This window comes from Natator depressus, chromosome 11 (assembly GCF_965152275.1).
Source record: "Natator depressus isolate rNatDep1 chromosome 11, rNatDep2.hap1, whole genome shotgun sequence".
Classification (NCBI taxonomy): Eukaryota; Metazoa; Chordata; order Testudines; family Cheloniidae; genus Natator; species Natator depressus.
In genome coordinates this window covers 52381413-52408983 of record NC_134244.1, presented here as the reverse complement: position 1 = coordinate 52408983, position 27571 = coordinate 52381413, and the positions used below count along the sequence as shown (strand labels likewise).

At 40.7% G+C, this 27571-nt stretch overlaps 1 protein-coding gene across 1 annotated transcript in view; it reads left to right on the top strand.

The window, feature by feature from the left end:
* The first annotated feature begins 799 nt into the window (after positions 1 to 799).
* STAT4 (signal transducer and activator of transcription 4) overlaps positions 800 to 27571 on the top strand; it is a 56526-nt gene continuing 29754 nt past the window's right edge. The window contains exons 1-3 of the mRNA XM_074967787.1: positions 800 to 927; positions 1829 to 1973; positions 26619 to 26717. Coding sequence (XP_074823888.1) covers positions 800 to 927; positions 1829 to 1973; positions 26619 to 26717 — 372 coding nt within the window. The remainder of the gene's footprint in view (positions 928 to 1828; positions 1974 to 26618; positions 26718 to 27571) is intronic.

The window sequence follows — 27571 nt, the reverse complement described above, 5'->3', positions numbered from 1 at the left end:
AATCTTAAGCAACCCCAAGGTACAATCCTTCTAGGTGAGATAGATATAGAGGCGCTTAATCTAGATATGAATTTCAGAGCGGGGCAGTAGATGCCCTGATCATGCCTACATTTTCATCTCTTTTATTTCTTATGTGGCCTTCCCATTCCTGGGTTTGGACCCAAAGTGCACACAGGTTTATTGCAGTTAAAGATGTACTAGAGCAATAACTTAATGTTCTAGGGCAGGATATTGCACCCTCAATAGAGAAGAGGATGGAGTTCTAGAACCAGCTGAAGTTGATGAAATACAATGATGAGTGGAATATAAAATCAGAGTAGTGTGAATTAATCAAACCAACAAGGGCACCTTCCTGCCAGCTTACTGGTCTTGTAAGTGATGATATCTGGCTTTGTAAACTACTTTCCTGAAAAGGGAAATACTGTTAAAAGAAAAGTCACTGTTCTGCCTGATATTTTTATGATCTACTTTTATGAGTCTTTCACACAGCAACCAGGGAGAGAAAATCATTTACAGTAAAAAGGAAAAGGTGGTGTGAAACCACAGAAATCCGCAGGGTACCCAGATCGGTCTTACACCCGAAACTGTTTACTCTTTTTTTTTAACTGAATAATTCACTGTTTCAGGTGGACAGTGTACCTTTGAAAGCAGAAAAAATGAAGGATAGGAGGACTATAAAATTATATGACAAAGGATGAACATATGCTGAAAACAAATGATACACATGCCATGGAGTGCTTGTGTAGTATCAAAGATTATACATTAAATATTAAACCAATTTCATCATTTCTTTTATAGTATGTCTCAGTGGAGTCAAGTCCAGCAGTTGGAAATAAAGTTTTTGGAGCAGGTAGACCAGTTCTATGATGATAACTTTCCCATGGAAGTCCGACATCTACTAGCACAGTGGATAGAAAGCCAAGATTGGTAGGATTAAATGTTCTTCTATCTACTAAGGTTTGATTTGTGGAAACTTTATGGTTTATTCAGGCAGATTTCTAGTATGTTTGCTTGTGAACTGTGAAGGAACATGCTTTGCAAGAAAAGTGTACCTTTAGTTATGTATTAAAGGCCATCTTATTCACATAGCATGTTGCCCTTTATTTATCTGAGAGATTCAGAGTGAGTGAAACATTAAAGGTGCCAATGTTTTCACTACATTAATTTACTAATTACAAATTTCCATTGCATATATTTTACTTGTCGGGGCAGATTTATAATAAAAACACTAATTAGTGTTTAAGGATCTCTTTCTTGCTTTGATTTTTAATAAATCAAATACAACATTTTTATTTAAAAATAATTCTTTAAAGAAGTAAGCTGAATGAAATTTTCTTTATCACACATTTATTGAAATATGGCTTCATCTATCTTTAATGAAGAGAAACAATATTAAAGCTTAATATAATCAGATAATACATAGTCATTCGAGCAGTCCTATAACTTTTAAAGCTCAAATTTCTCTCTTTCAACCTCAAATTTCAGGTGTGATTGAATAGATTTTTGTTTGGACTCATCTCTATACAAATTTTATTTGTTTTTAGAATATTAACATTACAGTTTTTTGCATGAAAAAATGTCAGTTAGTTTTAGGTTTGTTTTTTGTTTGTTTGTATTTTGTAGCGTGAAACGGTTTCATCTACTCTTTTCTCCAGACTGCATGCAAGAAGCAAACTACCTTTTAAAAAAGTCTTTACTTGTTCCCTTTAATTCTGAATTTTTCACCAAGATGCAGATTATAACGTACTTAGCAAATAACTTGACATATATCGTGACATTTTTGTTCATTCACATGCATATTTCATGTTAAGAATTTTGTGTTGCATAGGGAGGTCGCTTCCAACAATGAACCAATGGCAACAATCCTCTTACAGAACTTGTTAATACAATTGGATGAACAGTTAGACCGTGTTTCTCAAGAAAAGAACCTCCTGTTGATACACAACCTGAAAAGAATCAGGAAACTTCTTCAGGTAAGATTATTACCTCAGATTGCCCTTAAATAAATGTGTACCTTCTTTCTGGTTTCTAAGGCAAAATCCAACTACCACTGAAGTCAGTTCAGTTCTGTTTATGTTCTTAAACTGTGCTCATCACTGTAGTATCTAAGCAACTATGGGAAGATCAGACCCTACTATCTCCAGGCAAAATTAAGTTGACATTTATGGTCAAATTCTGTTCTCAGTTACACTTATGGAGTAACACATATGATTTCAGTGGAGATTGCACAAGTGTAACAGCAGAAACTGGAACCAAGGGGCTTGATACGCAGACAGATCTCAGTTTTTGCAAGTGAAGTTTTGCAGCCTTGTCTAATTATAGGTGCGATGTTAGTAAAATGGCTAATTACCTGATCTGTAGGCACAAAAGTAGATATTTAACTACGAATAGTTGTGTACACATACTCCTGGGGGAATTCTGCGCCAAAAAATTGAAAATTCTGCACATATTTTAAAATTCTGCAAAATTCTGCAAATGTTATTTGTCTAAATAACACTACATAATCATGCCAGTTTCAATTATTTTGGTAACCGATTTCAAAATACCTGTCAGCAAGTATGTCTATAGCAATACAGACACACACAAAAATTCCCCTAGAGTAGAGAATTAAAGAAACCCATATGACAACCCAGTTTCTGTTTCTCTGCCCCCCCCCCACAGCCCAGATACCCTCCCCCACAGCCCAGAGCCCAGCCGTGGTCCCCCCAGCCCAGACATCCTCCCGTCCCAGAGCCCATCTGTTGCCCCCCCCAGCCCAGACATCCTCCCCTCCCAGAGCCCATCTGTTGCCCCCCCCAGCCCAGATACCCATCCCCCTCTCTCCCAGAGCCCAGATGTTCCCCCCGCCCAGCCCAGACACCCTCCCCGTCCCTTCCAGAGCCCAATCATGGCCTCCCCAGCCAGATACCCGTCCCCCTCGCCCACAGAGCCCAGCCATGGCCTCCCCAGCCCAGACACCCGTCCCTCTAATGCCCAAGGTTCCAGAAGGAGAAACAGCCTGGTGCTGGGTCCCAGCCAGGCTTGTGTGGAGTTTCCTGCATGCCACCGTCTCGTTCCTTCAGGGCGTGCAGGAAACTGCAGCTGCTGGGAACCCTCTACTCTCCTCCCCAGCCCTAACCCACAGTGTCTTCTATGTACGAGTTGGGCTCGGCCAGGTCCAGCAGCCCCTAGTGGCGGCCAACAGCACTGCAGCCCATTTCTCTCGGGGAAAGGAAATTATGTGAAAAAACCATTAATTCCTGCAAAATTCTGCATTGCGCAGTGGCACAGAATTCCCCCAGGAGTAGTATACAATTCATTGCAGACACAAAAATGCAGGCACAATTATTTACAGGTGAAAAACTGCAGCCAGCACTGGATATGAGGCTCTATAGCTGTAGTTTTAAACCTTTTCTCATTTGCAGACCCCTAAAAAAATTCAAAGGGAGGTGCGGACCCCTTTGGTTGTCTTTGACATAATCTGCAGACCACAGGTTGAAAGCCACAGCTCTATAGCATATAGACCTTCAGTTTGATGCAGATGGAAGGTTGTCTTTTGACAAGCTTAAAGGTTTTTCCATCAAGCTTTTGCACATAGCGACATTTTCTTTTATTGGTTGACGTTATTAAAACACAGTCTAATAAATGTTTGTTTATGGTAAGAATTCTGGGAAAACGATAGCATTTAGTTAATGATTTACTTCCTGTTATAATTGTGCCTTCTGCACAAAGCAGATACATATCTCCGTTTTATGAAAGGTTTCTTTCCCTTCTTTGATGGTGGCATGTTTCCTACTTGGACTGCAATGACTGTTATAGTTCTTGCAAAGGGTTATCTTTATTATATGTACTGTAATGGAAAATCTTAACATGACACTGCCAATCATTTTGTTCCCTTTATTCATTATTGGTGATGGCCTCAGAAACTTGACAATATTTCCATTCCTACCAGTTTTTCCTCTTGCATTATTCAAACACTATTTTTCTTATGTGATTTTGATGCAACTTGAAATTAAGGTCACTTTTCATTTCCTTCCTTGTTTGTATATCAACATCATCCATAATTTCAAAACAGTTAAAACAACAAGTTTATTAACTGCTTCTGCAGGACAAGCAGAGAGGCCCAGCGTATTGTTTTTGTCTTGGTCCTAGGACACACAGCCATAGTGTGGTGGAAGTATTGCTGCATCACCCTACCAGAGGCATTCTCTCTGCAGGATCATACGTACAGAAAGAATGCCTCCAATGGCACTGAGATGAACAGTCCTGACCGTCTTTTGAAGGCTGAACAGATACGCATTTTACACAGTCACCTGCACCAGATGCTTGAGTATAGGATTTGTCTGTATTTTTATTCAGACTTTGTTTTGTTGTTTGGTTTCGCTCTTTAAATGTTCCCCTCTTCCCTTTGCTACGTATTTGACAAAAAGAGTATTATCAAATGCTAGAAACGCAACCAGCTCTAAACAAATGTGCACTCTAGATAACCTATAGAATATAGGACAGATTGGGATGAGCACTCAGGTCTTCAATGTACTTTTGTATACATGTATGTGTATGTTTAGATAATAGCCGTGTGTGTGTAGAAGAAAGAACAAATGTCCTTAGGTCCTGACACACCTGCTGGGACAGATACTGGGCTGTGCCTCTTGGGAGCTGCAATGCCATAGATGCATACTAGTAGGCGGAGGCAAAGGTGGCTGTGAGCCATCTTTTGTGCCACCTGGATTCTGATCTGGCCAGGTTCTGAAGTGGTAACCAGAATATATTAGAACAATCCCAGGAGTCTTGTGTTCCTCTTCTGGGTTGTATTCTCCCCCAGCCTCTTGTGGCTTCACTGCAGCCTCTGCATGCGACTAGAACCGCATATAGGGGCCAGAGCAGGAGGTAGGGCCCAGAGTCTGCCTTTTCCTGCCCCACAGCCATAAGCAGATAAAGGCTGCATAGAGGCTTGGCAACCACTGCTCAGCCCACTCAATGGCTGGCTTTCTCAAAAGAAATGCAACACAAGTGGGGGCATATACTGAATAGTTCTCTGTATCCCTATGCAGGATTGGGTATTAAGATCCCAGTCCTGCAAGCTGCTCCAGGCAGAAAGGTCCTTGTATGGAGCTCCATTGACTTCAGGAGCTTGGGGTCTAAAGGTTTACAGATTTTCTCAACAAGTCACTGTTCTGCCTATTAAAAGTGATATCAGTCCTGACCTTTGTGGTAAAATATTTCCATCTGAGAAAAAGAGCAATAGTTCTCTCTATTAGTAGCAATGCTGGCCTTTCTCAGTTGTATCACGACAGCAAAGAACTGACTTTTTTAGATAACAAGTAACTGGTATGTTTTCAGAATAGAAATGTCAACCATCAGACATCTAATAGCACTTTCACTATTAGATCTTTTTCCTGATTTTTCTTTTCCGACCTTTAATAGTAAAACCCGCAGTCTAGCCTGATTTCCACAATAACTGCTACTGGCAGGGGCAGAGTGGATTTTTTGAAATGTTCCGTGCTGTAGATAAAGCAAATAGCTTGTGGCGCTTTTAAAAAAATAAATAAGCTGTAACAAACACATATTTCATTTAAAGTGCTACATGTCTGGCCTTGAAATTTGTATAATATAATTTCTGCTTACATCTTTAACCTAAATAAGTGCTCACGGCAGAATTCCAAAGGTCCAGATTTATTGATACAGACCCTGGATCTTCAGTTATACAAACTAATCCCACTCAGTTTAGTTCTCTTGGGCAGGTAGAAAAACCACAACCAGCACCCTCGTTGTTCTCATTTATTATTTGTCAAGCACTGAAAATGTACTGAAAGCTGTACAGGACACACAGTACAAGATAATCCCTACTCCAAAGATACTAAAGTATACAAATCGCATGTGGGAGAGCAAATTTGGCATCTTTTCTCAAACCTATTTGTGCTCTAGGCTGGGCCTAGATCCTTGGTTGTGCCAGAGTTCTGCTTAGCACGCCTGAAGAAGGGTGGCAGGGCACTTCCCTGATCCCTGGCACAAGTAAGAACATACAGAGCACCCCTCTAACTTGTACCAACTTGCAACAGCCCCCTACAGCTGTTATTCCAGCAATCCCTTCTGGTGTTGCAGCACACGCTGGCTGTGCCACCTCCTGTCCCAACACACCACCAGTGCCAGGGGAAAACAGGTGATTGGGAGGATGGGTTATAGAAGTAGGGAGAGTTTCTATTGACTTAAATGGGAGATGGGTTGGACTCTTAATGCGAGAGGAAAAATATATTTGTAATTCATCTTCTACTTTTTGGTGTCTGTGTGAACAGTGTTAGTCTATTTATCTCTGAAGGTTATAGCCCACCTGACTTACTCTTGGCTCTCTAGTGCAACATTTCTTTGAAATTTCTCAGTTCACTCCTCTTCCTTCCCCTCTACACCACACACACACACACACACAAGAAGCTACCCAACCTCAACCCATGATCTGAAAGTGTAGCTTATATATTATTTTAAGCACAGTTCTGTTATAACTTTAAAGAACACTTTGTCAAGCTTGACAGATCTGGAAGCTATAATTTGTCTTCAAGTACAAAGGCTGAAGCAGTCTGCCTGTAGTATTCACCACTATGTTCCTGAGTAGAGTTAATTGGAAAAAGGACTAGTGGCACCGAAGTTGTAATGAAAAACAAAAAATGTTATGGGATTTTTTTCCTCCCTGTTCTCCTACTAGATCTACTCCTGAGTGACCTCTACAGCAGACTTTGCTCACTGGTTAATGTAGTGGGTGTCCAGCATGCATCTCACTTGTATACCAACACATTCATCTGCTCTGTTTTTTGGAATGGGCAATATGCTATTGAAATTTACAAAACTCCTGCTCGGATCATTCAGCAAATAGGAGTCTTACACATACATTTCAATATGCACTAGTGCCTTCTATCAACAAATGAAACATACATACCCATGAGCCAAGACACAGCTGTGAAAGGCATCCCCAACCCCCAGGACCATACAGGAGAACCTGTTCAGAGAGACTCAGAGGGAAGAGAGCAGAGCAATCCACTGCATTTACCAATCTGGTATTGAAGAGCCCTATCTACTAGAGCTGCTATTTTCCAATGACGCTTAAAACACATTTTGATATATCTTTAATTATCACAAGTTATAATGTCATTCGGGTGAACCAACCTTTACAAAGGGACACAACACACACATTATCAGTGCCTTGCACAACTATTTTCTAGGTGGCAGTGGAATATTGGGAGTCGGGATTGTTTGGTTGCTGTAATGATCTTGTGGTTCATTAAATAACAAACCAGTGAATGAGACAGGAATAAAACTTGAATAAAACAAACTGGAAAGCGTCTCTGGTGAACAGCTGCACGCAGCCATACAGAGTTCCCAACCCCCACTGTCAGGCACATCTCTAAATTCCTTTGACATAATACTGTCCCTAATGAGGGAGCATCTCTAAATTATAATCTTCTACAAACCTCTCTCTACAGTTATGTTCCTGGCTCTGGAGGGGAGTTGTGTCTAATGGTTACAGCTATCTCAGCCAAACACATAGATCTGGCACATTCAGTGGCTATCAATGCGACTGCGTCTCCCATACTCGACACAGGTTTCTATTCACAGCTCTTCCTGCAGTGTCTTTATGCAGCCTCTCAGTTGTCCAATCATTAATAGGTGGGAGATGCCTGCCTCCTAAGTTAGAGGTATGAGACCTTGCTCAGTAATAAAAGTTGTGAAGTGCACTGAATTATTAAAACCAGTTAGTAGAAGAGCTGACACTAGACCTCATGGTCTCCTTCGAGCCCAGCCCTCCTTCCCTGGCCAAAGCAATGCTGCTGCTGCATCCAATCTGGACCTCAGTTTTTGAGTGCAGATGCTCAGTGCAGATGGCAGGAAAGTGGAGTGGGGGAACATGCTCAATTTAGCTGGATGGTGAGTGGGGCTGGAGGAGGCACAGTGCAGATGGAACATTCAGAGATTGCAAACCTTTAACAAGCGCTGCTGAGAAAGCGTAAATAATTATTTTCAGATCTGATGGATTTTCATGGAAACAGCAAAAGACATCTGTGTACCTTTAGGACAGTTCGCACCCCACCACCTTCAATCAAATTTCAAGTTCCTGCTCTAAACCATGAAGATATTAGACTTCAAAGAAACAGCTGAAAAAGCATTTCATTTATTATTTATTTCAAGTTAAATACTAAAAACAATTCCTATGCAAGGCTCTAGGCACCCTAATCTTGTAACATTAGCAAAGCTACCAATTTTTAATTAACTTCATTCTCAGAAATAGCCAATTTAGCAGAAAGTATTAAAATTAAAAAAAAAAAAAAAGCAGCTTGAGGCAGAGAGCAAGTACGGGAAACTTATGTCTGAATGGTTAAAATCTGGCCAAGTTACAAGCCACTGAAAACTGTGTGATAATGGAAAGTGCTGGTCAAACTTAAAGTTGCTGCCAGCTCCTTCATAATACATGTGTCTATTGTTTACTCCTCTATCCACTCCTTGGCTGAAATACCATTTCTAGGTATTAATCTCATATAAATCAGTCTATAAATTGCTTGAGGATTTCTCTACATGAGTGGCACGATGTACGTCAAAGTTTTAGGCTAAAACACTGGACATTGTTTATTTTGGTTTTGTTTTTTATTTCTGTATTCAGTAAATTAGATTCAAGAAAGTGAAAGCTATAGAGATGAGGTTAACCTGTCATTGCTATGATCTTGGGTGGATGCTATTACAGCAGGTTTACTTATGAAAGGTCTTATTTTCCTTATATCCGTCCATAGAACTTCTATTCACATGAATAGGAGTACTGTGAACAGATGAAGGGGAGGAAGGGGGAAAAAAAAAAAAAGTATGCAGCTACAGTACTTGCTCATGCTTAAAGAAATCAGGTGGAGGGAAGCAAACCAGATTAGTCACAAATACAATTTTTGTTGTTGCTAAGACAACAGTGTGATGGTGAGGTGTTGAGCCTAGACGTAAGTAACCAGATAAAATGAGAAGACTGTAGGTAGGAGAAGAGTCTGCTATCATTTCTAAGAATTAGTTCCAAGATGAAACACAGCAGACATAACCTTAGACCGTGACCAATTATATTTTGTTTTTAAACATATTTTGAAATGGCTTAGGTAGGATTTTTATAAATGAGAATCAAAGGCAAAATGAGTCACATTCCTTTTATCCTTCAACTTTAAACTCGCAACATATTTTCAAATATATTATTTCCCCTCCCCATAATGTGTGGGTGAATTTGGTGCACAAGAAAATGAACAAAGACTGACACATTATATGGTGGGTTTACAATATAAACAAATGAAGAATAGGCAGAAAGGACCAGAATCATTCCTACTTGTAACTGAAGCCAAACTTTACCCTCTGATATCGAGATACCTGCTCCTTAATTAGAACAGTTTGCTTTTGGTATTTAAAAACACGGGGTCACATTAGGTCATTGATTCTTAAGCAAATCTTACCATTGAAATCACTGGAGGAACTCTGCTTAAGTCAATGGCACAGTGTAACCCACAAAAAAAAAAAAAAAAAGATACTTAGTGGGGAAGTGAAGGACGTGCAGTTATAACATAACATCTGAAGAAGGTGAAGACAAATGGGAAGGAGAGCTCCTCCACCTATTTAGCATTCAAGCTTTGGGTTATTGTGTAGCAGTTCATACTATTGGACAAAATCTGGATTTCCCACCTAATGCAAAACTCTGAATGTAAAGGAAGTATATGCACTAGTCAACTGGGGCAGGGTTAGGGGGGCGGGGAGAGTAGGGAATGGGAGCTTTTCCTGAGTAAGGATCTAAGTGTGCAGGGCTGGCCCTAACCCAAATGGCGACCCAGGTGAGGTGCATCTTTGACACCCACCCATTTGTTAACCTTTCAAATATTTTATTTTTTATTGCAATTGTAGCCCATTTCTTGACTTTGATCCACGATTTGCATGCATGATTTATCCCTGTCATAAGACAATAAATTTGCATGCTATGATCTGTAACTCTGTATTTATTCATGCCATATGTAAACAAATAAACATATCCTTTTCTCTGCGCTTATAGAAACTTTAATTTGAAGAATAATTGAAATGTACTAACATCAAGCAATTGAACTGTGCACCAACATTGCGTGGACCAGTATTAAACAGTGTTGCAGTAGGTGATAGTCTTAGAATGTCAACCCTAGTCCTTTAGTTCAGGAGGTTGTTTTTCCTCGCCTTTGCCCTCGTGAACTGAAGCATAGCATCAGAGAGATCAAAAGACTGGTCAATGGCATTTTCAAGTGCCGTCATCAAAGATATGTTTTAATGATCCTGAGCTTTAAAAAAAGAAACTGTGCTCACCACTCTTGACTGTGACCAGTAGCATGAGCAGAATCCTCAAAGCTATCCACACATTAAGAAAAATGCCTGTCTGCTGTGCATCATGAATGAACTGGAAAATTTGGAGTGGAGAGTATGCTTCCCATGTTGCAAAATGTGATGGATGTTGTCCAGTTTGGCAGAGGTCTTTATCATTGATGTCTGAACATTCTCCAGGTGTCAGCATCCGGTAAAGGTCCGTACAATTGTTCAAGAGTGTTTTCCTGTCCACTGGCAGCTTACTAAGGTCATGCAAAAAGCCCAGGTCTTTTTGTGGTGCTTCATTTGTCTAAACCCTTCTATGATGGACATTCGAGCGGTATCAACGAATGAACAAAACAATTCCCTTTTGAATTTTTCTTCCGAGCTTCCCGTCACCTCATCTCTGCCCTCATAACTAAACTGTCTCTTCTTGCAGTGAATATGAGTTTCCTTGAAGACAGGCTCAACACTGGAGCTTTTTGCTATTTCTTTGGCAGCAGTGAGGCATATTCAAATCTGTTGTCTCTGTAGGCCACAACCAAATCAAGGCAGCTTTTCATCAAAGAAGTCGCAGTCGCGATGTCCATCAACTGAGTTTGTTGTAATGCCTTGCTTACAACGTTTACTTGGAACAGGATATCGTGCCAAACCACAATTGATACCAGAAGTCAGTGATCTGGTTTGCCAGGCTTTGTCCTCATTTCTGATTCCAGCCACAGCTTTACTCAACTGCGCCAGTTCCATCAGGGCATCATAAACCTCAGTCACTTGGTACCTCACTGGCCTTATGCTGTCAGTGCAGCTCTCCCAGTAAGTGTCACTTAGAGGCTTCATGGTCAGATTTGTAACATTGTCCATGAGGATCTTACACCTGATAGTTAATGCTGAAAACAGCGTGTATATCCTTTGCAGTACTCCAAAGAAAGATATGGAATATAAAGATGATGATGCTGCATTTGACACAACCAGTTTGAGGGAATGGCAGCCACAAGGCACAAAGAAAGCTCTTGGATTCAGCACAAGGATCCTTGCCTGGACGCCACTGTTTCTTCCCTTCATATTTGCACCATTGTTGTAGCCTTGGCCACAGCAATCCTGAAGCTTTATTTTATTCTCATTCAAAACATTCATAAGCAGTTTTGTCAGGCCTTTTCCAGTAGAGTCATCCACAGAGCGGAAACAGATAAAGTGTTCCTTTACTTGGATATAGCCATCCTTGTCATCAGCGTATCTTACTGTAAATGACAACTTTTCACTGTGATTAATATTAGGACTGCAGTCCATTATTACGGCGTAATAATCAATATGTATCAAGCACCTTCCTTGCCATAAAGTCAATCAATTTGTTTCCAACTATGTTGCTGCAGTAATGATCCATAGCTTCTTTATGAACTACTTGACTCACACATAACATGGTCGTATTTCCCAAGGAGCTCTACCAAATCGAGAAAATTACTGTTATGTTAAATGAACAACTTATCTGATGATCCCTGGAAGGCCAAATTATTCTCTGCAAGGAAGAAGGTAATTGAGATCAGATGCTTGAGCACGTTCCCCCAGTGCTGGGTGACTTTTCATGTTACTTCAGAGCATCAGCTAAGTTATGCCAATAATTGTACCCGGAAAGTGCAAGCAATGATTTGGCATTCTTGTCAAATATTTTGCAACAAAATCAGGGCACTTTGTCAGTTGATTTTGAGAAAACTAGCCAATGCCAATTCAGTTTCTCACCATTCTCGAGCCCTTTTTCAGAGTGTGACTTTGAGCAGTGTTGCTTCTGCTCATTTACTGGAAACGTCACATCCTTGATTTTGCTTGGCCCGTTCAAAATTGTACGATCAATATCAGCAGAGTTTAGGATCGCCAGCCATAAAGCAGGATCTGGTATATCGATATGTGGTGTCAATTTTTCTCACTGCCATTTCTGTCATCATGCAAGGCTGATTCTTCTTTATAGTTTCTCTCTTTTTCATGTAAACCAGATTTTTCTTTGTCATTACTCTCCTTTTCATGTGAGCCACATTCTTTTTTTATCACCAGTCGCCTTTACGCTGCCAGGAAAACTGGATGATTCTCCATCACTTGCCTCACATTTCCATTCCTTACCATCAGGTAAATCTGCTAATTCCGTAGTAATAGGACTTCTATCATTTACGCTTTGCTCAATTTCTTCTGCACTGGGACAATCGTTACTGCCTAAAGCCCGATCTATGTTGTTCTGATTCAGATATTTTCCCATCAAATTTGCCCCTTGCTGCAAACTAGATTGCAACTGAGCTTTCCGCTTCCTATATTGAGCTCCTGAAGGCTTCTTCAGGGGCATCTTTTATTTTCTATGGGGGAAAACAGACAGTATTAGGGATAGCAAAAGTCTATGTTCCACAGTCTTAGAAAGTCATCAAACATTACGTGTGAAGTATGAAGTAACAATATTTCTTTTATATTGTTGCGTAGATAGGGGTTCAATAGATCTCTGGCGTCTCATTAAATATGTCCTTTATTAGTCACTACTTACACTCTTCAAGTCTTAAAACACAAATACACTTTTATTATTACATAATAAAACAAGATTCACAATATCACAACTGGTCTTTCACTTTGTTCTTATATCTGACTGACTGGTGACTCCCCACTTCTTATATACCAGCAAAGGCATGGCTGACCATATTCTAGGAGATTCAAGGAAAATGTAGTTCTCAGAAAGTCTGGAAGGTTCCACGAGATTCTACAAAGGTCCAGAACATTCTAGGAGGTTAGTGAAAAATGAATTCACATACAGAATACCTGAAACATTTTAATTCAAACATTCTATTTTCCCTTCTGTCGCTAACAACAAAAACAGCACCCCGAGCCTGGCGCCCTCCTCCCCCATCCCAGCCAGGCATTCCAGGTGATCGCCTGTCCCTAAATCTGGCCCTGTTAGTATCTGGCCCATTTACTTCACTGGCTGCCTGAGTAAAACTGAGTAATTTCAGGATTTATCCTACTATTATACAACAATCACATATATCAAAATGGAGTTTCGGAGGCACTGCTTGTCATGTTGTAGATTCAGCGTTAGGAGACTGACTTGAGCAAAGTCATAGAAGTGTTATTCTCTTACCATCCATTCGGAACCAAACACTGAATACGGCATCAAGGGACTATCCTGAGAACACCTGACAAGTGTGGGAATTTTTATTCTTTTGGGACCAAATACCAAACTCCCTGTTTTTCTGATCCTGCAAAGATATGTACTAGATAGAAGGAACCCTTGCACGCAGATGGAACCCTGTTGAAGTCAGTGGGATTCCATATAGGTTGTGATAAGTTTGTAGGGTGCAGGAGTCCATGCAAGCAGATCTCAGTGCAGGATTGGGACTCAGTTTTTATTCAGTCTTTGCTGGGAGTTTGTCCTGAAAAGGACTGAATAAAAACTGAGTGAGGAGAACAGGATGCATCCATTGTGTTTTGGCACAGACCTAGTTCTCACCATCTCATTCAAAATCATTTATAGAGACTTACACAGTACAGCTAAACTACAGGGAAATGTGTGTTGTTCTTTAGAACTGGTTGGAAAGCATCTTGTGCCCTATGAAAATTCTTGACAAAAACAAATAATTTTTTTTTGTTTTCATCTGAACTTTTTGTGAAATTTTCAGGTTTTCACCTCAACTGCAAAATGCAGGCAGTCAGATAAAAAATGTTTAGTAAATTTGAAAATGTTGCCTGCCAGCCTTACTTAACTTAAGTAGCCAAAAAAAAACAAACACCCCCCCCCCAAAAAAAAAACCAAAACAAAACCAACATTTTTGCTGCTGAAAACTGAAAATAAATTGTCTGTTTTTGATAAAATTTTCCTAGACATTTTTTGTGGAAAATTCTGTTTTGATTAAATAGTAATTTTCCATTGAAAGAACTTTTGACAAAATTTCCAACCAACTCTGTTTTCTTTCCTTTTGTTGTTGTGGATGAAGCATACAATGAACTGAGTTTTATTTATATGCATCTCTCTATCTTAGGGTTCTATTTTACTACCCATCACTGTAGTATCTGAGTGCCTCCCATGCAAAAATCAAGAATAGAGAAGTCACTAGTGGACTTCATAAAGTCTCTTGCACTTTTCTGTTTTGGAGGGCTCATATCTCTCTTAGGGGTAGGTAGGCTTTTGTGTGTGTTGGTCAAGATTTTTTAATTTTGTTTTATATATTTACTTTTGGTTGGTAGGGGTTAGGGAAAGAAACAGGTGTCAGTGTTGCAAGTATCATTCTTATGTGGAAAGACTTGATATAGAATTGCTGCACTGTAACTTTTCTCCTCAACCACAACGTCGCTTTCTCATGGGTTTATGATGTGGGCTAAGTTAAACCTAAGTGTCGGCCAAATCCTGCCTTTCATTGCCCAGTTGCACTAGAAGGAGAAAAGGGCTTAGGGAGCCTCTTCTCCACTCTCCAGTCCCCTTTAGCAGCTGGGAAGGAATCTAACTTGATGTTCTAGGGAAGGAGAATGGCTAATGTGCCAGCTGTGTAATCTTAGTCCCAAGGGAGCATGGTCTCTCAAGGGAACATGGTCAAAACCCCTCTTCCCTGCCAAACTGGTTAGTGCAGATTGTTCATCTGCAGTATGTGCTAAGTCTCACATTTTTCCTTTGCAGCCGCCCATCTTGGGCCCTATCCTAGCAGGATGACTCGGGTAATGAGCAGCCAACATCCCATCTTTCACCTCCAGCATGACTCCTATGAGTCTAGATGTCTTCTAAATGTCTAGCCCTTTGCTAATATAGTTGTTTTTAAGGATGTCCCATCTTTGTGGCTAAACTATTTCTTTTTAGACTTTGCTTTTTTGCACATAAATTGTTTTTTGATCAGATAGTACCTGTGAGAGTGATGAATGCAATAATACTGGTGATCAGATTGAACCTTCTAGGTGCTACTGTAATGCAAATAATAAATAATAATAACTCTGCTTTACATGCACAGTAAGTCATTTGACAGTTTGTCACTGATATTATATCAGTGTTTCACGCATATGACAATATCAGTCCCTACCTGTAAATAACCACCCTCCCACCAACAATTAGTCTGGGGGCGGGGGGTGAGAGAGAGACTAAATTTCTTATTTCAACATGGTTACAGAAGTCACTTCCCCAGTAAGAAAAAATGTGACAGATGTTTCCTAAAATTGTTTTGTTTCACAGCAACAAAGGAAAGTGACAAAAACAGCGTATGCTGTGAAATAGGAGATTCCAATTGGCATTTTAACAATATTTCTAACAAACACGGTACTGAGAAGCAGCTGCAGAGGATGGAAACAATAGCCATTGAAGTGTGAGCTGCAGTTTCCTGTTAAAGATTATAACAGGGTGAGAATGGAACATATAAAGAAATACTCAGAACAGGATAGAGTGTTGTCTTTTAATGCCCACTGCAGTGCCATATTGCCTCACTTGAAATATCATTCCTTTTATACAATATATTTATTTTAATGCTCAGTGTTAAAATGTTACCTTTGATGCCCAAGAGCAGAATTGGTTTTTTAAAATCTTTTCATGTAGATTTAGTACTCGTGAACAATACCAGATTAACAACCCAGCAGACTGAATTCCACTATTTATCCACAAGCCAGATGCCGGTCAAGACGCAGGTGTGAAAACTTCCCCTTACTGCAACTCAATCCTAACGCTGACATCAGCAGTGTGAATTAATACCAGTGGGGGCTCTTATCTCTGTAAAGTGAATGGAGGTCAAATCCATTAGCTGCTAACAACTTTTGGTTGCTAGTGACCTGTGCTAGATTTGATCCTGTGACCTATGAAGGACAAGCTCTAGATCTCATCACCGAGTACCCCTTGGGCCTACCATCATCCTTTCTCTGTCTCCTTCAGTCCCCTGTGTGAGAATTTGGCCTACAATAATGCATTAAATCCGAGTGGGTAAATAACAAATAGGAAAGGTATATTTAATGTGTTCTGCTGTATAAGGCTGATTAACTATTAGTTTTCATGATTAACATCCTGCTCCAATGGGTAACATACTTTAACCACCAGCACGCCCCACTAAAAATCTTGACCTGGAGAAGGCATAATCCCATGACTTTTGCATTATAGACCATTCTAGCCAACTAAACTAGCCAGCCTGCCACCAGTACATTAGCTATGGTGGGGGATTTTATTTATTTAATTGATTCCCCCACCCAAAATAAGGAACAGGGGGAAAAAAAAAGCAGAAGAACAAAAAGGTAGTACATTGGAAAAGGGAGGGGAAGGAAAGAAGGAAGGCAGAGAGGAGAAAGGAGCTGGACATTTGTTTCTGTTCCCTAGGAATTAATCAAAAGTATCTAAAAAGTCACACAAAAGCTTTTCAAGTGTATCTAAGGTCCCTGTTCTCTGAAATATTACCCGCTCGTTAGCTACCAGGACAGTCCAGTTGCTGTGCTAAACTTCTGTCCCTCAAGGCAGTCCGCTTTTCTGTCTAAGCAATATGAGTCATTTAGCTAGAAGCACTGCTCAAGACAACCAAGCTTTCCACGAGCGTTTCCAAGATGATGGGATAGATCTCAAAACACACTTCTGAGAATTAACGTTAAAGAAGGTAACCATTATCATATTAATCCTCCTGCCTGCTTCTAGCCAAAAGGCTTGTATCCTGGGACAGTCCCAACCTATGTGAGCCATTGAGGCTCTGGGACACCCACATCACCAAAAGCAATCTGTTTTGGAAAGGCCCATGCATTGTAACCTATGCAGGGACCAATGTGAATGAAACAGTTTTCGTTGGGTCAGCCTTAATCGTAGATCAGTAGTAGAGTTTTTAATGTTTTGAAAGGTGCTTCCCTCTTAGCTAGGGTTCAAGGATAGACACAAATCTTTGTTCCACCAGAAGGAGGAAGCTGGACAGGCAGGTGCTCTGTGACTGGGGGGCCTATTTCCAGTCTGTTATCCAAACACACCTCCAGGCGGAGTTCATCTGGGCAGTATCCACTGACTCCCTAGACACCTTTGAGGACCAGTGGGTGCTATCAGGGGATCTCTACTCAGTGCCCCTCCCCCCCACCCCCGGAGCCCTGATTTTTCAACCTTTGACCTCATTTCCATTCCTGTTTCTTTTATTTGTTGTCCACAGTAATCAGCTGCAGCCTGGGCTTAGAAGTTCCTCCCCCTTAAGTAAGGGGGCGGACCTTCAGTTATGGACAGGGTTAGGCCGGTTTGTCCCAGTGCTTCAGACAGTACAAATCTTTGTTCTAGTCCCAGTGCAGGCAATCTAAACTAGGGAGGGTCTTTGCAGCCAGGGAATACTAAAAAGCTGCAGCTGGTTGGGTGAAACTGTGGAGCTTTCTGGTGGTGGGGAATTTTTAAAGAGAACTGTTCTAATTCAGACAAGATGTAAGAATGGAAATTGTGTTACTAGAGTGGAAACGCATATTCTGTTGGCAGGCCAATTCCTAATTATTGCTTGTTTAACTCAACGCTAACAGTTCGTGTACATGTTCACTGGTGTTTATAGGACTTACAAATGTAAATTGGCTCATAGATGGGAGCGAGAAACTCTTATAGTCTGTGCTCAGTCCTGATCTACTGGGGCCTGACGGTGAAGTTCTGAAGCAAGTATCATCTTGGGAGGTTGTTACTAATGCTCTAGTATAGAATGACTGTAGGAGAAAAATAAATCGGTCAATCCTCTTCCTTTGCCACCATCTCCCCCCCCATCGCAAGGAGATTATGGGTTTGACTAACCTTTGCTGTATAATGCATTGTGAAAGTAGAAGTGTATACTTAATTTTCTACCTTAAATAGGCTTGCTCTTCAGCATCCTCACATTGAATGACCCATAATAACCAAAGACTCCAATCGGGATATGAGGCAGAAATTGGTCTCACACAGATTTTAAGTAATCACAGAAGATTCTTTCAAAGTTAAATTATTTGTATAATCAAAATAGAATACACATCCTGGTTAACGTCAGTAACTGTGTGAAATTACAAAATGACTTGAAGTCAGTCTGACATGCAATTTACCAGAATGTGTTCTCTCTCACCAAATAGCATTGATCAACAAATATTACTGATAAATTAGGGAAAACACTTTGGTATCACAAATGGAGTGGAAAGGAAAGTTCATCTCCTGCAAACTCCAGTGGGCCCCAGATCTCTTCCGCTGTGTGGGGATGCTTAGTAGCAAATTCTATACATTTCATTGCATTAAATTTTCTGGGTTTCCCTCCTCCCACAGCTCTGTGTTTCTCTATGGGAGATGGTGACCTGGCCTGCACTAATTAAACTCTGCTGTTTATCTGCCCACAAATTATTAAAGTTTAGTTCTGTGTGTCCTAAGGAATTTAATGAGATCCTGGAAATTACACAGTTTACAGTAGGCGGGCATTGATGAAGAGGGGAAATACAGAATTGTATATGTACATTCTAGGACTTCCCCATATCATGAGAATTGCCTAAAAGAAGGAGGTTGCCTTTGAGTTCTCTTCTTTCATGCATCCTGAGGATGATGGGGGAGGGGAATCTAAAATATAAGTCTAAGATAAGTACAGTAAATAGATACTCACACAGGTACTTCCTCTTTGACCTAGATAAAACAGAAACATAATGGCTGTCTGAATGTCCTTTTAATAATAATACTCCAGACTTGAAAAGTTTCCTTTAGAGAATTCTCAAGCACTTTATAAACAAAGAATCATAACTCCTATGAGAGAGGTACAGTAAGTATTATCATACCTACTTAATGGATGGGTAAACGGAGGCAGACTGAATTGGGAAAGAATCCTGTGCCCTTTGAAGGGTTTGCTATCCTTTTAAAGGTGGAATGGAAAAGAATGCAAAGGAAGACAAGGGTGGGTTGTGCTTTTTGTTCTTCTTTATGAGGCATAAAGAAGGTCTGGAGTTTTTTTCTAAAAATAAAATGAAACAAAAAACAAAAACAGTTTTTTCCTGCCTTTAAAAAAAAATTGGAAATTGAAGATCTGTACAGCCTGGAAGACTGTATGGTGGTGACTGGAGATCTAGTAAAGTGAGGCTATTACAAGAATCAGGAGAGTGAAAAATGAGCAATTGGGAAGGGAAAGGATTTTTGTCAAACTGTTTAAACACCCTGTCTTTTAAACCCCTGTTTAACGTCAATAAAAAATTAACAGTTTGGGGAATGAAAACTTTTGTAAAAGATTCAGCAACAACACCCCTCCAACCAACATCTTCTGAGCCATCCAGTAGGCCCTCTAACAAAACCTGGGAAGACCAGAGTTGACATCCCTGATACTTCTACTTTTTTAAAAAAAAGCAGGGAAAAATCCCCCAAACCTAAAAACATTTTTGTAAAGAATCAAAAAGGACACAAGCCCAATTAAAAAAAATAAAGAGAGTCCTTTGCAGGTGAGTGACTTTCTCAAGATCACACAACAGGTCAGTGTATGTCAAAAGTAGAACCCAACAGTCCTAACTTCCAGTCCCCTGCTTTTAGTCACTGTCCACACAGTCATTCAGATTCTCAGCTGGTGCATACCAGAGTCACTTCCATTGAAGTATATCCACTATTAGTGACCTGCAGAGCCTGTACTTGTGGTCTGTGTAAAGCTGGGGGTAGCTTGTAAAAATCTGATCAGGTCTTAGTACAGTTTGAAATACACGGTGCTGGCTGTTCCTCTTTGTTTTCAGCTGGTATATCACCTGAAGCAAAGCTAAGAATTAAATACTTATATTAATTTACCATATAAGCAATTGCTGTAGTTGCTATAGGACTGTTATGAGATCATGATTTGTTGATGAACTGTGTGAAAGAGGTGACCCACATGATCAGATGAGAGAGGAGGTATCCACAAGACAGTCTGTCAATTAAGTTGTGGTCCACACTATAAAAAATGTGGAGAACTCTCTGGTCTAGGTGACTTGTTTCACATTAAGCAATAAAACAGAGTTGCCAACTCTAGCATAAAATCACAAATGATACTGACCCCGTTGTGAAGCACTTTGAGGTTTGCTGATGAAAAGCACTAAAGAGGAGCTAGATACTGTAGTATTGTTATAGCAAGTCTTGGTGTTTTTTAGTTTTCCATGATCTTACAACTGCTGGCATCAAACTTACGAATTTTCCCATATTCAAAATGGCCACCCTCTCATTACTTTCAATGGAGATGAAGCAAGCTGTTCTCAGTTAAGATGGCCAAAGTTTCCCAGCAGTCTTTGTATTCTGCAGTGAGGCTGCCTCTAGTAAAGATGGCTGCCTACTTTCACCATTTTCAGTCCAACTGAAGCTTGCCTGGGAAGATGGCTGTGAGCTCTGTGATTAGGGGTCTGGGCAGGAAACTATAAGAAGATAAGAGACTGTAGGGAGCAAGAGAGGAACTGAAGAGGTATAAGAGACTGAGGGGGTGCAGGAGAATTCTGGATTTACCTGAGCAAAACTCCACATTTGCACATAGAAAGGAGTTTCTAGGCACCAAATAATAATTACAGTCTAAAACTAGTTAAATATGCAGTCCCCCATTTAGCCTGCACAAATGCCTTTCCGCATCCGCACATGCAAGATTTTGTATTTATTAATATGGGACACACTTCTACAATCTGTTTGAAAACTTGGCCAAAAATATCTATCTCGAAAGGTTATTGTGAATTAACTGTTTTAGCAGTAATCGGTTTCTCTTTTTCTTCATGATCTATTAAGATATTTGTACCTCATCAGTTGTCTTATAGGGAGTGCAGAATCTATATGCTCTCTGGGAAATGTATGGGGGTTTTTTCTTAGTAAATGTCATCAGCATTCAGAGAATATTTTCACCTGTTCAGAATGAAAGCATTTTCCACTAACTGTTCGCTTCATTTAACAGTGTCCTGGTTGTTACTGAGAAAAAACCCTGTCCAAATATTAATTAGTTATTTATTGTAGATCACTATGTAAATGTTAGGAAAGGAAATACTTTTATATTTAGGAAACAAAGGAAAGGAGCAGGAAAATATTTTTGACATTTAACGATAAAAACAAAACTTTCAGATGCAAAGTTCACCCCAGCTCTCTTCTCTGTTGGCCTTCCTTTAGGCTATGTTAGGTATTAATAAGCCCATCAACACTTATAAGAAAAACCCAGAGGCTTGAAATCAAGTTATGGGAAATAACTGAAGGAAGCAAAGAATTCCCACTGTCTCGGTTTAAAACTTATTCACAATAGAAAACTGCTGTAAGAGTAAAGTGTTTATCAAGATACTTGATGGTTTTTTATATACACAAACAAATAAAATACTGCCTAATTGTGGAATCTGTACTCTCCTTTGGTGGCTGGCAGGATGGCATGGTACATTATATCACAATCTAGGATTGGATTGGATTCCCTGACTTCAGGCTCTTTTCTCAATTTTCCCCATCTTCTTCTAACCCCACCATCTTTTTTTGACCCTCCAGTTTTGGGAGATCATTTTCTGCTTCTCACTCAATGGCCAAATTCATGCTTAGCCAAATTCTGTCTTCAACTACATTGGTTAACTAAGGGCAAAATTGAACCAGGATGGGAGTTTTTGTGGAGAATTTAAACTGATATTGAAGAAAACTGGGTGGTTATCTGCATACTTTTTTCAACAGCAAATACAATAATCATTGAGAGTTGTATAAAATGGGTTGGGACATTAAGTATTAAGTCTTTAAAGATGTTCTTCTGTATAGCAGAGACAAGGTGGGTGATGGAATCTAGCTTATAAATGAGCTTTCATTGATCTTGTTATTTTTAAGACACTATCTACGTTCTGTTGGGATGAAATTCACCCACTGGTGTTGATGCCAAAGCAGCTTCCAGTGCAGCAGCACTATGTTTGGTCCTGCTGCTGAGCGATGGCAAAGTGGGACACCAGAGACTTTCTACTTCCTGGAAGCCATGGAGCTGAGCTCCATGCCAGCTCCCCATAGTCCAGAACAGGGTTTTTTAGGGTGTGTAGCAAAAAGGGGGCTGGGCTTACTTTGCCCCTGTGTCTAGAAACATCTATGTAGCAGGTCCAACCAATCACAGCCTCTGCCTCACATAGGCTGCGGAGGTGATCTGCACTCCTGTGGCGAGCGAGGAGTGAGAAAATTCTTTCCCCACCACCAGTCAGTGTGTAGTTTATTACACACAAAACTTATTTACTTGAGCTTTGTGGAGCTGAGAGGGAAGGGAGTTAATTCCCCCTTAATCACTTTGGTCTTTTAAACAGCTAAGTCATTAATTTTCTTCATTGTGAAAAAAAAAGAGACAAGAAAAAAGTTTTGTGTACAACTGGTATCTGTAGAAATGCTGGGAAAGTCCCTGTTACCTGGTGATCGTATGGTGGGGGATTTTAAATCATCCCACTGACAAGAGTTTCTTTTGAAACGCCTTTTCTATGTAAATACATTTCCTGACTCCAACACAGAATTTCATTTTTTGTTGACTTTGTTAAAACAGCCTTTGTTTGAATCCTGTCTCTTTCACTTGGCAATGACAAAAAGCTAGAGTCTGAGGGATTTAGTTTTTGCCCTCTTTTGGTTTTTGGGATGGCCACTCCTCAGCCATCTTGATGCGGACCCTCTGACCTCAGTTGATCGCCATCCCCCCAATCTAAGGCTTAAAATGGGCTCAAAGGCTCAGCCTAAACTGAAAGAGAGATCTCTGAGATGGGTCTGTCACTGCATGTTATGATCGCCTTCTGCAATCCATGTCGGCAGACCCTTATGTCCTGGGGCTCTTTATGGGTACAAGGGTCTGCCCATGACAATCTGACAGCAAGATCAGGTCTGTGGTGTATTAAACATGCTGCCAAAACCCTAAGATTTTGTTACAGGGTAGTGGGATTCTGTTGCTGGGCAATGCCTAACCCAGACTCCCCACTCCTCAGGCTGTCCACTTGCAGATTGCCTGTGGAGACACCATGACACAGCAAAGACTCCTTCCAGCCAGCCATCTCCGGGACAGAACACTCAAATGTAGGAGATAGGGCAGTAAAGAATATCAGCAAACAAAACCTATAAGAATTAGAAAGAACTAGCTAAGCAATCTACAAACATTAACCGATTAATCATCAGGGCTCATTCCTCAGCTGGTATAAATTAGCTATTGATTTCAATGGAAGTTATGCTAATTTACACCAGTTGAGGATTTGGCCAACCCTTAATCTTGTCCCTTTCCTCATGAAACACCACTCTAGTCAAACAGGATGAGGCTTCAGTCCTCTGCAGGAATATCCTCAAATCCCAGCCCTGATCACATGTGATGTCCCATGTTCCCCTCACCTCCTTTCATGTATGTTGAAAGTGGGAGCAAAGTTTCATTCAGAATTTACTGAGGGCTAGATTGACAAGATGCCCGTACAAGGGAGTAAGAAGCCTCCTTGTACCACTGCATGGGCTACACCCTTGTGTCCACATGAGCAGTGATAAGCAAGCACTGTGCACCTGTTTACTCTCCTTCATTCCTACAGAGCCAGTGGGTTGGAAGTAGGCGGAGAGAATTGAGGAATGTGCAGAAGTTTGGCTCTGCTCCTGTAACACGCTGGCCAGCACAGCTGAACTGGTGCAAGAAAGGGTTTGTATAGATCAGTAAATGACCAACAACAACCTTACCCACCCACTTTCCCCTTATCTTCACCCACAGCAAGGAGGAGGCAGGATGGGAATTGTGCCTTAGAGGGGTGTCTGACGTGCAGTGCCTCCTGGAATAGTGCTGGTTATTCACCACTACCTTGCTCAGGGCTGTGCCTAAAATCAACAATCTAGCCCTTGCCCTTCATTCCCCAAAGCAAATGATACAGATTACTGCTATAGTAGAACATTCTTTCTTTTTAGGTTATGTACATAGTGAATTTGAGTCCATGGTGATGTTAGAGTCTTCACTGCTGAATGTAAGCACAACTCCTTGAACTTGTCACAATCTTTTCAGCACACTTCAAAGGGACATTAGGAGATACAGCGCATGTGGCAGCTGTGGGAAGTTTATTTTACCCTATATAGCAGGTACATTACTTAGCATTCAGCTGGTTAACTCTGAAGCCTTGTTTCAACACTAAGGGCTGGACTACCCTTGCGCTTAAGTCGATGTAACTTACCGCACTCACGGGTGTGAAAAAGACACCCCCTGAGCGACGTAAGTTACATCGACCTAAGCCCTGTCCACACTGGCGCTATGTCAGTGGGAGATGCTCTCCCGCCGACACAGCTTCCGCCTCTCACGGAGGTAGAGTTATTAAGCTGATGGGAGAGCGCTCTCCAGTCGGCATAGCGCATCTTCACCAGATGTGCTACAGCGGTGCAGCTGCGCCGATGTAGCACTTGAGTGTAGACTTGCCCAGTGTGATGAAAGCCAAAAGCTTCTCTGGGAAGGGTAAGGTAACCCTTCACTCCCCGTTCAATTGACTGCAAAAGTCCTGTGCCTTTTACATCAGTACAGTTTCTCTCTGGAAGCACAACACTAGGGGAAGCACAATGTTTAATAACAAGCAGCCAGTCCCAGTGATTAAAATGATTTGTATTTCTCTTGAAAGTCTGTCTTTCTCTCATACTATGCTGCCTTGCAACTGCAGACAGCGTATGCAATGAAAAACACCCTCCAGCTATCCATGCCTCATCCAAAAACACCAAGGGATTTTTTGTACATTTTTTGTTTTTTTATATGTAGTGCTACTGCTAAGAATTCAGCTGTGCAGTCACACTGATGTGAAAAGATATGATGAGTCTATGCACTTTTCCATCACACATCCTCACCCTGTTGACAGACAATGGAACAACTGGTTTAAGAAATAATGAGATGTTTTAAGAATTGTGAAGCTGATTGTGCCAGGCAAAGAAAAAGCAAGAATAGGAAAAATACTTAATAGAAACAAAGCCAGATGAGAGTGAAAACTAAATTAGAAAGATGGAGAAGGGGAAACACTGCAAAAGAGATGAAGTATTTGATTCAGGAAAAGTGTGAGAAATTGTACTGTACGAATGATAATAAAAATATGAAGAAACGCTAAGGTAAACAAATATTACAGAAAAAAAGGCAAAAGCACAAAAGAATATTATTGGGAAAGGCACTGCTTCAGGGAAGTGGTACAAGCTTTCCAGTTTGCCAAAGACAGCATAAACTTTATTAATATTTGGTCCCCTTTGGCCTGATTCTCATCTCACAATAGTTCTAAATCAGTATAACTCCATTAAAGATAGTGATTCTGCCCCTGGTTTACATTAGTGTAAATAAGAGGAAAATTGGGCTCCTTGTCTTGGGATGAAATGTGTTATTGGAATGAAAATTGGAATGAAAATTGTTCAAAGAGATTGGCTAAAATGAGAACAGATTTAAGTCTGTTGGTATCTACTGTACTGGGGAAGGCTTTTCTGCTTACATAGTTACTATGCTGTTATGTGATATATAGTTTTCTTGCTCAAATGCAATCTACATACTGGATTGAAAATGGAAAACCTGATTTAAAAAAAAAATGCATCAAAAATAGGCTGACCAAGAAAACCATCTCAAACCAGATACGTTTTCATTTGAAGGTCAAATTGTTCCATTGCTACATATAAGTCATGGCTATATTTAATGGCACTAATGGATGCTGCATTGCATCATAAATCTACATGCAGTGATATGTTTTATCGGATTATTGTAATCAATGCAATCATATTTGTTTTTAAAGAGGGTGAAAAATCTACTACTACTGCGGAAGCCTCCATATTATCTAGACATACAAATAAGTTACTTAAGACGCCTTTTGATTTATACTGTAATCTTTGTCCTCCCACCCCATTTGCTCCTACCTCCTCATTAAACTTACTTGTGTGACTGGCCTGTTGTAAGACTGTAAGCTCTTTGGAGTAGGGACTGCATCATGCTGTGTGTGTTTGTACAGCACTTAACACAGCGGGACTCTGATAGGGGCCTTTAGGTGCTGCTGTGATGTGAATAAATGATAATAAATACCATGTAAATGTATGCAGTACTTCTCTTTAAAGAAGTCATGCAATTGCATCAAGCTGGCTTATTCTCAAAAAATTCCAACCATTGTTAACACCTTGTCAGCTGTATCAGCATTTGCATCATTGGGAGCCCTAACACGCATGGCTCACTGTGTACCAGCACTGTGTCATCTAACCCAGCTCAGAAAAAGACTAAATGACACGGTGCTGAAAATGGTATCGCCAGCAGGCAGGCTATCTACATAAGGGCTCCCATTGTGGTTAACGCTGGTTTATAGCTGAATCAGTGTGAACAATGCTGGGAAATATTAGCGAAATCTCCTAAACCTGTACAAGGCCAGTCAGTGGACAATGAAATCAAGATTTTTATTATTTACATAGGGAAGACCCTAGATTTCTTTTAATTTTAACATTTACAATTTATTTATGTTTGCAGGGAAAATATCATGGTAATCCTATGCACATAGCAGTTATTATTTCAAACTGCTTAAGAGAAGAGAGAAGGATATTGGCTGCAGCCAGCATGCCTGTACAGGTAACGTATTACATTTTATTAATCTGCTTTGGCCATGTTGATCACTTGTACTGAGGATCAAATTCAGTTCTCTTATGATGAAACCAACAGGAACAGGGAGGACAAGATCTGGCCTTCTGTCTCCAAATCATGTAAACAGCATGTGCACGTTTGTGTGTGCAGAATCAGGACCTTACACATTAATTTAAGTACCTTCAGTATGTTACTGTAAATCTTAAGAAACTATCGGAATGCCTTGTGAGAGAAGACATTATTTCTGATCACAGGCGCTGACTTTCTAAAGTGCTGGGGGGTGTTTGACCCCCGCTCTGCCCCATCCCCTGCCCCTCTCCACCCCTTTCCCCAAGGCCCCACACCTGCCCTGCCTCTTCCCACCCACGCTCCACCCCCACCCTTGAGTGTGCCGCATCCTCGCTCCTCCCCCTCCATCCCAGCCTCCTGCAAAAACGCAAAACAGCTGTTTGTGGGAGGTGCTGATCCACAGGGCCTGCCAGTGGGAGGGAGGCACTTGGGCGGGGGGGAGCTAATGGGGGGCTGGCTACTGGTGGGTGCTCAGCATCCACCATTTTTTCCCCATGGGTGCTCCAGCCCCAGAGCACCCACAGAGTCGGCGCCTGTGTTTCTGAAGCATGGAGCAGTTTTTGACTCGTGTTCTATAAGACAAGTTTCATTGTTAAGTTTTATCTTGTATTTATTATATAATACTTATGCTAATGATCATAGACGTTAAGGACAGAAGGGACCATTGTGATCATCTAGTCTGGCTTCCTGCACATTGCAGGCCACAGAACTTTATCCACACCTGAAATAGACCCCTAACCTCTGGCTGAGTTATTGAAGTCCTCAGATCATGG